We start from the raw sequence: 14,352 nt of genomic DNA, 5'->3' as shown, positions 1-14,352 counted from the left end.
CAAATCTATGCAAGCTACTTTTTTCTTCCTGTATCCCAGTACTGGAGTTTCATGCTATTTTAGCCATTGGTTCAGATATTAATCCCTCATTTGGGAACCTTTTTCCCTCTTGTTTACTCCATCAATCATTTTCCATTTGTTTAGCTTAACCAGGGATCAAGGCAACTGGGTCAAGAACCTTGAGATCAGAGCCACCAAAAAATAAACATCCCTTTGAGTTTATGGAATTGGCTTTCTAGCATCAGCTCAAAAGAGCTCCAATCTGATGACTTGAGAGGATCAAATCATTGCATAGCCTAAATGAAATTGCTAGCCTGTGCTCTATTTATTGCGGCATGGACCACATCCTGTCAAGCCTTGATAGTCCCTGAAGACTGCAATGATGCCAGAATAGAGAAGAGTGCAGAGGTGGCTTTGAATTTAATCAATGAACATCGCAAAGAAGGCTACATTTTTACCCTGTTCCGTATTGCTGATGCTCACGTTCAACATGTGGTAAGTACCATAGCTGTGGTTGGCTCGTCACTGATAGGGGCCTGGTTCCAGCATTGAGTCCATGTCTGTCATAATATTCTGATTTAATGCAACCACTGGATCAGTGATGGCGAAACTTTTAGACACCGAGTGCCCAAACTGCAACTCAACACCCACTTATGCATCGTCGGGTGCCAGGTGGGCATGGCCCATTGGGTGGGCGTGGCTGCGGTGGTAACAGCAGTCTGGGTTGGACTAAAAAGTTCAATCAATCAATTCCAACTTTGCAAGATCTTTTTTTTTTCCTGCGAGAAGTTGAAATTGATTGATTGAACCTTTTTTTTTTTTTTTTGCACACGGCGGTGGAGGCCTAAAGTGAAAAGGTTTTATAAAACCCAGCTGAAGGCCTAGGACTGGGGCGACGGCACGTGTGCCCACAGAGAGGGCTCTGAATGCCACCTCTGGCACCCGTGCCATAGTTTCGCCACCACTGCACTAGATAATTATTTGACTGCATGGTGTGATCATTTTGGAAGTACTTGTTTGTGTCACTTAGGAGTTGTTTTTGTTTTTTGAAATGGCACTTTTAAATAACTTTTTAAAAAAAAACCATTACTAATTAATTGGGGGAGCTTGTAAACTTACTTGAGCTTAATTTTAAAATATGCTTAATTTTAAACTACAAATATAAAATATGCCACTGTGAAGGTGAGGAATCTAGAATCTCTTCTTTTCCACCAATTTATGAGAAAAAAAAGCAATACAGGTAGTCCTTGACTTATGACTGGTCCCTTAGCGACCGGTCAAAGTTACAACAGACCCCCTCCTCCCCAAAGCTACTTATCACCTGGTTTCAAAGTTAAGACCACTGAAGTACCTTTGCAGTTGTTTACAACCAACCACAGGTAGTAGCCCCCCACCTATCTCCCCCCTCCATTCTTCTGAATGCCTGCATGCTTTTGCCTGCTCCCAATCCAGTCACTCAGCCACCCAATGGAAACTAAAGTCTGGCAGCAGAGGCTTTCCATCCATTAGGAACTGTTATGGATTGCTTCCCACTCAGCCAACCCAAGGATTTGCAGGATTCAGCCTGCTCCATCTATTTGTGGAGTCTGTGGAGCTTCCTTAAAACACAGAGAGAGAGAGACATACAAACACACAGCCCTTACAGGATCACAAAAAGAATACCGGCTTGCAGAATAGTATCTAGTTGTCATGAGGCAGCTTCTGTTGAAAAACTGGGCTTTGCATTGCCTCGGCCTGAAGGAAAAGAAAATTAAAAGCAAGTTTCAAAAAGATGTCCTAGCAACTATGGTCACAGTTTCAGGAAGATGCGATCCTGGAATGAAGGAACACAGTAAACGTTAACTAAAAATATCCAAAGCAGTGTTAGGTGTTGTCACTGCTTTCTTTCTAAAAAAAAAAAATGGTGCCGGAACTCACACACATCATACAACCCGCCTTGCCTACCTTACAAGGTTCCATCCAAAAAAAGGTGCCGGAACACCATTCTGGGCATTCTATGAGAAAAAAAGCCCTGGATGTTGTAAGGTTTTTAGCTCAGAATTCCAATAAATCCAAAAAAATTCTGAACACAAAGCTACTGAAAAGAACAGTTTTATTCCTTTGATCAAAGTAAATAAGCTGGGTGTCCCAATCTCTTGCCACATGCAAGCACACTGTGAGACAGAAGAGAATGAGCACGTCCTAATCAAAAAGTTCTTCCTTTTATAACTAATACACTTTTTTTTCCTTAACATTGCAAGGGTTTTGCACATCTAAAAATTTCTTTTTCGTTTGACTCTCCTTATCTATCAAGCATGTTGCAATTCTGCATTTCTAAGCTCTGAATACCCAATAGCTCAATAGCTAGCTGGTAATTAGCCCAGAAACTTAACTTGTTCCTTTGCAGGCACCACCGTAGAGAAGCAAAGGAATACATTTACTACCCAAGGAGAAAGGGGGTGGAAAAAGAACGCTACTGTAACATTTTTAAAGTAACAGAAAGCTTTTCTTTCTCTTTGCTCAGCACAATTTACATTACATTGGAGCACCTACAGAAAGCAAACATGTTCTGAATCGTATAACTCTATGTAACCCTAACTAGAGAGCATGTATCTGTATGTTAGAATATCTGGCATTTATTGGGTTAAGTGCTGTCTCCTTAAGAGATGGCTTATGGGAAATGTAGTTTAGCTAGTCAGTCATCCCATGTTAATGGGTCAGTGGGAGGAGTTTCTAAAGGGCATTGGGAGACTTCCTGGACACAAGCCAGTTTGGAATGTCTTTGTAAAAAGAGGAGCATGGGCCATCAGATGTCACTCGATGACTTTGTTCCGCTATAAAGATGGTATGGAGAGAGCATCATTCTTTTCACCTATAGGAATGGACAGAGATGTATTATCAGAGGCAACCCTCATGAATGCAAGTAATATTTCTGATTAAATATGTTTTTGTTATGAAATCATTTCTATTGAGTTTATCTGTCTGTTCTGATTTATGAGGCATTTTAACTCAAGATCAGAATAAAACAAAATAAATGAACAATGGCTGGACTATGTTATACAGGAAAGATGGATTATACATAAAAGATTACATTTTTGGTCCCTTCACAGTGTCAAGTTCTGCAAGATTCAGGGAAAGCCTCAATATCATCATCACCACCCCCCATCTGTCCTAGATAGTCAGACCCCCCCCCTTGCCCCAGAAAGGCTCATTAGCATCTTAAAATACACACCACAGACATGTGGGAATGGCATTAATCAAGTCTGCTTGCGCATTAACAAGTAACCAATTGCAGCACTTGTTTCCCATGAAAAATTACAAAAAGCCATGTATGACAACTCCTCCTCCTCTTTGGAGGCAACCCCTTTGCTGTTGTGCATCAATAAAGGAATTTTGCTCAAGGAGTGTCTTGTGGCCAGTGGATTTAATTGGGCATCGTCTCTGAGCAACAGACCACAAGCCAATCATCTCCGTTTACCAGTCTGACAGGCCAGAATGGTAAGTTGGGTGTTGCTGGGCCCTGGATCTGGCTGTGGAGCAGGCTGAGTTCTGCAAATCCCTCGGTGACTGAGGGGGAAGCAGGCCTCTGCCTGCAAATCCTAGCAGCCCTCCATGCACCAGCAGCTTCTGCTACTTGATGTTAGGCTCCCTTGGGTGGCTGAGTAGCTGGGTGGGAAGCAGGCTAAGGCCTTCGGGGACTCCGAGGGACAGGAAGTAGAGCCCGGGGTGCCTCAGAGAATGGGGAAGTCTCTGAAGGACAACAAAGACAATCATTGCTCAGCAGTCCCCAACCTCTGTGGCTTGACGGCCCGGCAGAGGGGGAAGAGGGGAACCTGCCACCCAAGCAGCAGGCCAGTGCATACACATGTGCAGCTTGATTTGTGCAAGCAGTGGGCTGGCACACAAGCATGCATGCACAGCTTGATTTGCACGTTGAGCTGCACATGCGGATGCACACCCACTGGCCCCCCACTCTGCAAGATGAGCTATACATGCAAGCTTGTGCGTTAGCCCACCTCTCACACGGTCTGGTTGGGAATAGGCCACAGCCCCTGTAGTGGGCCATGGCCCAGGGGTTGGGAATTCCTGATCTAGCTATTCTATCCAGAGCCATCTGAATATAATTGCAAGTGCCAGAAAACCAACCACGAAAAATGTCAGACGTGCAGAAATCAATTCGAGTTTTCTCTTTCTAAGGGTTAAATAAACCTGTCATCGAAGATTTGACCATGAATTGGACTGTGCAAGTCAAGCAAAAACAATTAAAACTATTTATTTGATTTGGAATTGAACAGATGGGAACCAGTTTCTGATATGATATGCACCATTCAGAAATCATCCAAGCTGGCTTCTCATTGCTTTTTAAAAATTCGCATTGATATGGAAATCCGATTCTAGTGTGGCAATTTGATCAGGTGGCTTCCTAATCAAATAATTCACCCTTGTTCTCTGCTGTTTGCTTTGTTCATTTATTTCATAATTTGAAGTGGGATTGCAACGACCTTTAATAATCCCGGATGAATGTCATCCTATTTAATCCTTCTCAGGAAGTTCTTGAGGAAATCAAGCATTTCAAAACACGAATTTATGTGCGCGTTTGCAATAAGCAGAAACCAGCATATATGTTGCACCTGGAAATCAGCAATACTGATTTTCACTGCTGTGGTTCAAGATCCACATTATCATGTGTAAACACTAGATTGTGAGCTACTTTTTTAAAATGAAAATTTATCTTTATTTTTTTAATGAATCTACCTCTTAGTTTATTGAACATCTTCAGCAGAACATGCCTGATTTTCTTCCATTTCACTCTTGTTCTTTCCCATTTCAGAAAAATGCATCCATAGCATACCTAACTTTGGAGGTCTTGGAAACGCAGTGTCCTGTAATATCCAGAAAACGCTGGTCATCCTGTGGACACAGACCATTCTTAAGTATAATGGCAAGTAATGGCCATCTCTTTTCTTCCTAACATCAACTCTTTGAAATATACTTCTGTGGAAAGTCCTGCTTTTGTTACCACTAAACCAGGAGTAGGCAACCTTGGCTCTTTTATGACTCATGGACTTCAACTCCCAAAATTCCTGAGCCAGCATGGCTCAGCTTGGAAACTTTTCCCTTTCCCCTCAGCATGGCTGGCTCAGGAATTCTGGGAGTTGAAGTCCACAAGTCATAAAAGAGCCAAGGTTGCCTATCCCTGGCCTAGGCCTGTATTTTTCAAATTGGCCACTCAGAGATGGGTAGACTTCAACTTCCAGAATTCCTGAGCCAGCATGGGGGAACTATGGCCCTTCATGACTCGTGGACTTCAACTCCCAGAATTCCTGAGCCAGCATGGCTCAGCTTGGAAACCTCTCCCTTTCCCCTCAGCATGGCTGGCTCAGGAATTCTGGGAGTTGAAGTCCATGGGTCATAAAAAAGCCAAGGTTGCCTACCCCTGACTAAACCAACAAAAATATGACGTTAACACATCATTTGTACTGCCATAATCTCATCGACAAATACAAGTTTTAGAAAAAGGTTTTTCTTGAGTGAGGGCCCAAAGTGCTCCACATTTATACTCCCCATCTGATATCATCTGCATGTTTGATATAAGGCTATGTATTGATATAGTGTTAAAGATAAGGACTCTTTGAGCTAAGTGTGGCTCTAGGTGACTCCATAAACACATTCTTCCTGGATAATTCTTCAGCAAGTAGCAGCTCCTCAATAGATGTCAGTCTTCATACCTGGTTTTGGCACCAAATGCCACTTCTTCACACACTTAAGTTTGTTTGAGCTTTTCACTACACTTAGCTCAACCCATAGAGACAACTTAGCTAGATTAGAATCTTGATCTTAGACAATAATAAAGCTTCAAATGCAGAGAAGCCAGAAGCTTCAATATTTTACGCTCCAGGGTTCAAACTTTAGACTTCTCCCTGTAATCTTTCAGAATTAACAGAACTTTGGCAAATCAACTGGAGGCCTTGGGATATGTTTACAACATGTCCTCCTCTAAGCTCGGAATTGCTCATTTCCCCTCTCACTAGTCTTAACCTTTACACTGCCCTGGGTGTCTTAGAAAGCCAAGCAGGGTCAGGGATGGTTAATTCTTGAATAGAAGATCCAAGAAAAACAAGCTTATAGACCAGTGGTTCTCAACCTTTTTAATGCCGTGACCCCATAATACAGTTCCCCATGTTGTGGTGACCCCCAAGTGGGTGTGGCCACCAATAAGAGGGAGTAGGACAGCTAGGGAAAAGGGAAAAAAATGGCGGACAGCGTAGTTTGGCGACCCCCATGAAATGGTCATTTGACCCCAAATGAGGTCCCGACCCACAGGTTGAGAGGCACTGTTATAGACTAAGAAGGGAACTTGAAAATCCACTCTGGAAAGAAGGACATGGTAAATCAAGCTTGTCGTACTAGTACCAAGAACATTGCATAATCATTGCCAGGACATTGCTAGGAGTCAACTTCTAGTGACTTTTGTCTTTCTGTAAAATACAGTTTGGAACTGATGCCTTTTCTTATGTCTTTTCCAGGATTTGGGACAATGTAAGGCTGTTGTGTATATAAATGAACTTTCCAAAAGAAAACTGCTATATGCATACAACTGCACTGTCAGTCCAGGTATTCACATCTTCTAAATTACAAGTTCAACATCAAATAAAGAAGCATCTCAGTAACCTAGAGGGCTATTTTTTGCACCTTCAGACAATGTACAATTTTGTCTTCTAGAAAAGTTTGAGGGGAAAAGTCTGATGCTTCTGATTTTTCAGAGGATGATGACAAGTCTGTACACACATACCAAATGCCACTTCCTTTAAACAATTTTTTCAGTTTTAAATTAGATAGATGAGATAGATAGATAGATAGATAGATAGATAGATAGAAGAAAGAAGGAAAGAAAGAAAGAAAGAAAGAGAAAGAAAGAAAGAAAGAAAGAAAGAAAGAAAGAAAGAAAGAAAGAAAGAAAGAAAGAAAGATCTAGACAGACAAGAATTATCATCTAAATGTATCGATGCATTAAGCAAGAATCAAAGCAAGACATTCAACTGCAGTTTGAGGAAAGGCAGATATGACAGTGGGTTAGGACTTGAGGTTATAGAAAGAGGTACCTATAACAGGAGGGTCAAAAAATCAGTCCTGATCAAAGCCACAATTTTTGGGGGGTATTCATATCCATTGGACCCTTTTCCATGGATACCCCTGGTCTCAGATAAACATGGAGGACTGCTTTTATGTGCTTATCTCAATACTTCACCAGTTCATCTGCACAACCTCAGAAATTGCAGTCGTATTAACTGATAGATAGTCCAGGTTACTTGAGGGACTGTCTCACCCCACTGGGGTCGGCCCGACCCACTCATGCCGGCAGAGGAGGCCTGCTGTGGGTCCTGTCAGCCTGATTATTCTGGCTGGTGGGATCCACGAAGAGGGCCTTCTCTGCTTTGACTCCTGCCCTCTGGAACATCTTGCCCTATTCCATGTCAGATTGACCCCAACCCTCCTATCTTTTTGTAAGGGCCTAAAGATGTGGCTTTGTCAGTCAGCTTGGGCTCACTGTGGGGCAACAGAGCAATAGAGGTGGTTGATTGAGTAATAATAGATCCCACCTCCCCCCATCCCCCCCGCCCTCCCCATATGTTTTCGGTTTTAATGTTTGTTTTTAACTTTTTACGTTTTAGATTTTACACAATTGTAAACATCCCAGAATTACTCTATGGCAGTGATAGTGAACTTTTTAGAGACCGAGTGCCCAAAAATTGGCCCCACCCCCACTCCATCCTCCTGCCCTGCCCCCACTCTGTCCCCCATCCCCCACCCCCCCTGCCCACAGGACCACTCATCGCCTCCACGGCCCGCCACAGATTGCCAAGGTAGTCCAGCAGCACTATGGCAGCCACACCCTCTGCCAGCGCCCTGCAACATCAACTGTATGATGGGGCGTGAGGGCAGAGTCTTGTCTACGCTGCCCAGCTGCCATGTCCTTGACTGCGCTGCTCCATGTGGGCCACTTTCGAGGGCGACTCTCCTTCATGGGGGCTGCTGGAGAAGAGGGGGTCGCAGGAGGAGGCAAAGCTGGGGCAACGGCACGTGTGCCCACAGAGAGGACTCCAAGTGCTTCCTCTGGAACCCGTGCCATAGGTTCGCCCCCACTGCTCTATGGTAAGATGGATGGCCAATGAATTTTATAAATAAACAAAATAAATAGAAATGCTGTTAGAAAAATGAACATCATATCTTACCATGGGCGAGGGAAAGGTTTTCACTGCCGGACATGAGACTTCTGAATTTTAATTTTTCATGGCAGAAGCAGGGTGGTAATAGATATTATCACTTAGGTGATATCAAAAATTTAAAAGGGACATTTTTTGAGAACTTTAGTATTCAAAGATTACATTGGAAGATTCATTTTTTACTAATTTGTTCCAGCTTGAATGTGTGAAGACAACTCAGATCAATCATGCTGCAGTGTTGATAACAGTGCTTTTTTTTTTTAACAGTTCCACCAAAACTATATGAATGCAAGGATTGCCCTGTAAGAATAACAGTTCTAGAAGACACTGATAAGCACACTGAAGAAGCCAACAAGATTTTAGAGAAGTACAGCCTGGGGAGCAATGTGTCAAATTATTTCAAGGTGGAGAAAGTCCAAAAGGTTATCAGCGCAGTATGTATCCATGTTTTCCCGTGGATCAGTAGGCTTATGTAAAAATTGTTTCCCAAGGTGTACGGAAAGAAAGAATCAGCAGTGGAAAATCCACTCCCCTTAATCACCTTCCACTACTCTATCTCTCTTTGATCGCCATGATGTAAAAAAGATGTTGAGACTCTAGACAGAGTGCAGAAAAAAGCAACAAAGATGATCAGGGGACTGGAGGTTAAAACATATCAAGAACAGTTGCAGGAATTGGGTATGTCTAATTTAATGAAGAGAGGGACGAGGGGGGACGTGATAGCAGTGTTCCAATATCTCAGGGGTTGACACAAAGAAGAGGGAGTCAAGCTATTCTCCAAAGCACCTGAAGGCAGGACAAGAAGCAATGGGTGGAAATTAATCAAGGAAAGAAGCAACCTAGAACTAAGGAAAAAATTCCTGACTGTTAGAACAATTAACCAGTGGAACAACCTGCCTCCAGAAGCTGTGAATGCTCCAACGCTGGAAGCTTTTAAGAAGAGACTGGACAATCATTTGCCTGAAATGGTATAGGGTTTCCTGCCTGAGCAGGGGGTTGGACTAGAAGACCTCCAAGGTCCCTTCCAACTCTGTTATTCTGTTATTCTGTTCTGTTATTTTTTCTCTCTCTCTTCTTCCTTCCTTTCATCTTAAAAATGTCCTTCTTGTAGTTGCTATTCTTATGAATGAAATGCATATCAAATTTAACCCATATCTTAACTGTATTAAAACCCTTTCATAGTGTCATTACTGTATTGTACTAGCAGAGTCAAGAAGTGGCATCTTTAATCCTCTTTACTCGTCCCCTATTTTATGCCTAGGATTATTCTGATTTAGAACAGACCCCATGGAATAGCCTGATTTTTCTAAAACTTTCCTAGGTGAAAAAAATTACATCTGCTCTGTAGTCATCCTTAGATGCTAATGCCAAAATGAAGTGTAATATTGGAAAAGTTGGTTGTAATTTGATCACTGTTTTGTTTATTTTATGCAGGTGGCCAGTCGTACGGTATTCATTGTTGAATTCACCATAAAAGAAACAAAATGCCCTAGAAATACTGACCCAGCAAGCGTTTCCCAATGTGAATTCCTGCCTGATGGAAAAGCTGTGAGTTGAGAAGCCAAGAACTTTAATATATACAAAAGGTGTTGTTGTTAGTTGCAAAGTTGTGTCCAACTCATTGCAACCCTATGGACAACGTTCTTCCAGGCCTTCTTGTCATCTACCATCTTCTGGAGTCCATTTAAGCTCACGCCTACTGCTGCAGTGACTCCATCCAGCCACCTCGTTCTCTGTCGTCCCCTTCTTCTCTTGCCCTCAATCTTTCCCAGCATTAGGCTCTTCTCCAGTGAGTCCTTCCTTTTCATTAGGTGGCCAAAGTACTTGAGTTTCAATTTCAGGATCTGGCCTCCTCTAGGACTAACCGGTTTGATCGCCTTGCAGTCCAGGGGACTCGCAGGACTTTTCTCCAGCACCATAGTTCAAAGGCCTCGATTCTTTTGCGCTCAACCTTTCTTATAGTCCAACTTTCAAAGCCATACATTGCAACTGGGAAAACCATGGCCTTGACTATACGTATTTTTGTTGGCAGGGTGATGTCTCTGCTTTTTAGTATGCTGTCTAGAGTTGCCATAGCTTTCCTCCCCAAGAGCAAGCGTCTTTTAATTTCTTGGCTGCAGTCCCCATCTGCGGTGATCTTGGAGCTCAGGAAGATAAAATCTGTCACTACCTCCATTTCTTCCCCATCTATTTGCCAGGAATTGAGAGGGCCGGATGCCATGATCTTGGTTTGACTAATAAACTGCAGGAATAAAGTAGGTAGTTGCGATACAGAATTTTCATATTGGGCAAGAAAAGTTAGAACACAAACTGCCTGTTATAGATCCTCAAATGTATCTTAGTAGCAGTTGTATAAGGACCAGAGGGTTAGTACATGTGCCTCGGAGAGAAAAGCATTTAAACTTTGCTCAAACTGTAGCTTCTAAAGGAGAGAATAGCAGATCTAGATACTAATTTAATAAGGAGTCCCATAATTATTGCAGTCAGGTGATCATCGTTTATAACCTTCTTAGCCAGCTTCTGAGAAGCAAAGTCAATGGGGGAAGCCGGATTTGCTTAAAGACCACATGATTGACTAAACAACTGCAGTGCTTCACTTAACATCTGTGGCAAAAATGGCCATAAAATTGGGCATGACTCACTTAACAACCATCTTGTTTAACCATGACTCACTTAACAACCATCTTGTTTAACAACAGAAATGCTGGTCTCAGTTGTGGTCATGTTGATGACGACCGAGAGACAGGGAGGGAGAGAGAGGGAGGGAGGGAGAGGGAGAAAGAGAGGAAGGAAGGGAGAGAGAGAGAGGGAAGGAGGGAGGGGGAGGGAGGGAGGAGGGTGAGAAAAAGAGGGAGGGAGACAGGGAGACAGGGAGAGAGAGGGAGGGAGAGGGAGAGGGAGAGAGAAAGGGAGGGAAGGAGGGAGGGAGGGAGGGAAGGAGGGGAGAGAAAGAGAAAGATGACATATGTATCAAATTTAGAAAAATTCAATACTATCACAAGTGTTATCATTTCTTTTTCTCTGTAGAATCTGGGATTTTGCATAGGAAGAATTGTTAAAGAGACACAAAGCCCAGATGTGGTTCAAGTAGACTCCTGTGAAATCTATGATATTCAGGTAAGAGTGCAAATTATTTAACAGCTTTGAGGAAAAACACATAGCCTTAAGGGCAATGGTAGCCATCAGCAGGAATATGAATCACAGCATGCAGAACAATCTCAGTCTCCTCTTCAAAAGTCTTTATAAAAAGGGGAGGATTTTACAATTTACCCACAACTCAGGTTTTTCCCAAAAGACTGCAGCCTTAGTCACACTGGATCCCCAGATTTCTCTCATCTTCCCATCTCCTACCTCCCTGCTGGTATCAGCCAAATAAGGAAAGTACACTATTACCGTAAAACAGATGAAACAGGTAGTCCTCAGCTTGTGTCCATTCATTCAGTGATCATTCAAACTTATGGCAGTACTGGAAAAAAAAGGGCATACAAGTGATCCTCAAAGTTCTCACCATCATAGTACCCCAGCAGGCATGTGATCACAATCGGGACACTAGGATGCCTGGATTGCAAGGATGACATGAGAGAGAGTCATAGTCACACGATCACAGTTTGTGACTTTCCCTGCTGGCTTTCTAGAGCCCTGGTGACACACAGTGGTTAGAATGCAGTATTGCAGGCTAACTCTGCCCACTGCCAGGAGTTTGATCCTGACTGGCTCGAGGTTGACTCAGCCTTCCATCGTTCCGAGGTCGGTAAAATGAGGACCCAGATTGTTGGGGACAATGTGCTGACACTGTAAACCACCCAGAGAGTGCTATAAGGCACTGTGAAGAGGTATGTAAGTCTAAATGTTGTTGCTATTGCTATTTCCACAAGCAAAGACAATCGAAAAGCCAACAGGCAAGGTCACCAGTTGCTCCAGTAAGTTACTCTCACTTTTTCTCTTGCCCAGACCACCCCATGCACACACGGCTTACACCAGCCCTCCCAGAGCCTTCGACAGCCTCCCACACTCCCTACAACAAACCTTGAGTCACCACTGCACTCCTTACCTGAACTTCCACTGCTTCCCACTTAACAACGCACGAATCTTGGGGTTACAACAGCAACCAGGATTCCCTGGGATTGCCATTGCTAAGAATGCAGTCACATGACATCACACTGTACAACTGCATCACTTAGGGATAGTAATCCCAGTCCCAAATGCACCTGTAATTTAAGGACTACAGGTAGTCCTCAACTTCAAATCATTTGGTTAGTGACTGTTCAAAGTTACAACAGCACTGAAAAAAGTACTTAGGGTCGGTTTTCACATTTACAATCGTTGCAGCATCCCCACTGTCATATGATCAAAATTCAGAGACTTGGCAACTGGCATGTACTTATGATGGTTGCACTGTCCTTGGGTCATTTGTGATCATTTGTAACCTTCCCAGCCAGCTTCCAACAAGCAAATCAATGATAGAAGACAGATTCACTTAATGAATGCACGGTTCGCTTAACAACTGCAGTGATTCGCTTAACAACTGTGGCAAAAAAGATCACAACTCACTTAACAACTACCTCGCTTAGCAATGGAAATTTTGGGCTCAACTGTGATTGTAATTCAAGGACTGTCTGTATCTGCATTTGAAGAGTGGTGCAATACCTCATAATCAGATCATTCAGTTCAATCCCATACGACAAATGTAACAGTAAACAGGCCAATGATTGCGAGGTACTTTCATATACTGTATATTTTCATTTATATATTTAAGTGAATTATTAAATACTTTTGCTGTGAACTCCCCATGGGGTCAGGAAGGGCATCTGGCCAGTAAACGCTCAGCTCCGGTCAGTTGCCCCGACTCTACCCTGAATTATAGGATTACAGGTTAGTAAAAAGGGAGGTTTTTATTGATATATTACTTTGATTTAGTTATTTTGCATTTTTCTTGCAAAATACCTAAACTAACTTGGTTTCTTTTTTCTAATTCTCATTTGTGTTCCATACAATCATAAATGATGGCTTGTTCTTTTAACTTCCTTTGCAAAGACTCTCAGCATCTCCCCTCATCATCATCCTCACCACTTCCACCATGATTCAGGAGAAGGCCATCATCATTGCAATGTAACTGGGCGTGAATGCAGATATCGGCCACATGAACATCATCCTTTTCACCATCATCATCATCACCCTCATCACCCCCACCATCACCATCATTGTCACCCCCATCATAATCATCATCATCAACAACAACACAATCACTCTCACCATCCTGGACACCTCCAAGAGTATAGAGACCCACCAATTCTTGGCCATTATCAAGCTGGTCCTGCAGGTCCCAAGGGCAACCATAATTCTGAGCAGACACAAGAGGAACATCCTGACATTCCCCCTCCTCCAGGGCCCCAATATCCTCCTCCTCCTCCCGGTGGTCCCCCTCATCTTCCTCCTAGTAAATATCCACCACCACCTCCTGGGCCTCCACCTCTCCAACCTTTTCGTCATAGACCAGTTGATCATCACCCACGGCCATGTGGGAGGTTTCCTAAATGTGGCCACTGGCATCGCTGCCACCACCATCATCACAGGTCTAATGACACTGCATATAAAAGAGAAGAAAGCCAGTCCTTAGAAGAGCAAGATTCTTTCCATCATAGTAGTGTGGGCTCAGTCCATCATGTTCCAATTTTGAATGAACACGATGTCCTCCAAGCTCCTGGTGCCAACTTTCTTGACCATCCTTTGCCTGACCAAGGAAGACATGGAAAACATACAATACAACCTTTCCCGGAGGGATCAAAGTCATGCCCAGGGAAGCCCAAACATGACCTCTTGCCAAGATTTTTGTCTTTATTCCCTACACCATCAGAACAGTAAAAAGCTTTTCATGGAAAAAATAATATCTGCATTCATATGTGTTGATTTTAATTTAAATTCCCCATAAGTGGTAACTGTTCCATGACTCCCAGTCTTATTTCTGTTATAATTGTGCATGTTTTATATTTACTTTATAGTTATGCATGTTTGATACTATATTTTACCTATTTAGTCACAAGTTAGTTAACAATGAGTATTGCATGCCTTAATGCTATGTTTTTTCAGTTAGCTAGTAGTGGAAATGTAAATTTCCAAGCGGGGAGTGTTCTGGATTGTATAACTCTAT

General features: G+C 42.9%; 1 protein-coding gene across 1 annotated transcript; it reads left to right on the top strand.

The window, feature by feature from the left end:
- The first annotated feature begins 228 nt into the window (after positions 1-228).
- On the top strand, positions 229-14,146 carry LOC120311908 (histidine-rich glycoprotein-like). The gene is made up of 7 exons (XM_039351979.1): positions 229-495; positions 4,811-4,921; positions 6,507-6,594; positions 8,472-8,638; positions 9,639-9,752; positions 11,232-11,321; positions 13,239-14,146. Exons 1-7 carry the CDS (start codon positions 301-303, stop codon positions 14,064-14,066), a joined length of 1,593 nt encoding a protein of 530 aa, XP_039207913.1. The 5' UTR covers positions 229-300; the 3' UTR covers positions 14,067-14,146.
- Positions 14,147-14,352: the final 206 nt, after the last annotated feature.

This window comes from Crotalus tigris, unplaced genomic scaffold (genome assembly GCF_016545835.1).
Source record: "Crotalus tigris isolate CLP2741 ecotype Arizona unplaced genomic scaffold, ASM1654583v1 scf7180000018395.510130, whole genome shotgun sequence".
Taxonomy (NCBI): Eukaryota; Metazoa; Chordata; class Lepidosauria; order Squamata; family Viperidae; genus Crotalus; species Crotalus tigris.
The sequence above is the reverse complement of the archived record's forward strand: the minus strand, read 5'-3'. Positions and strand labels throughout refer to the sequence as shown.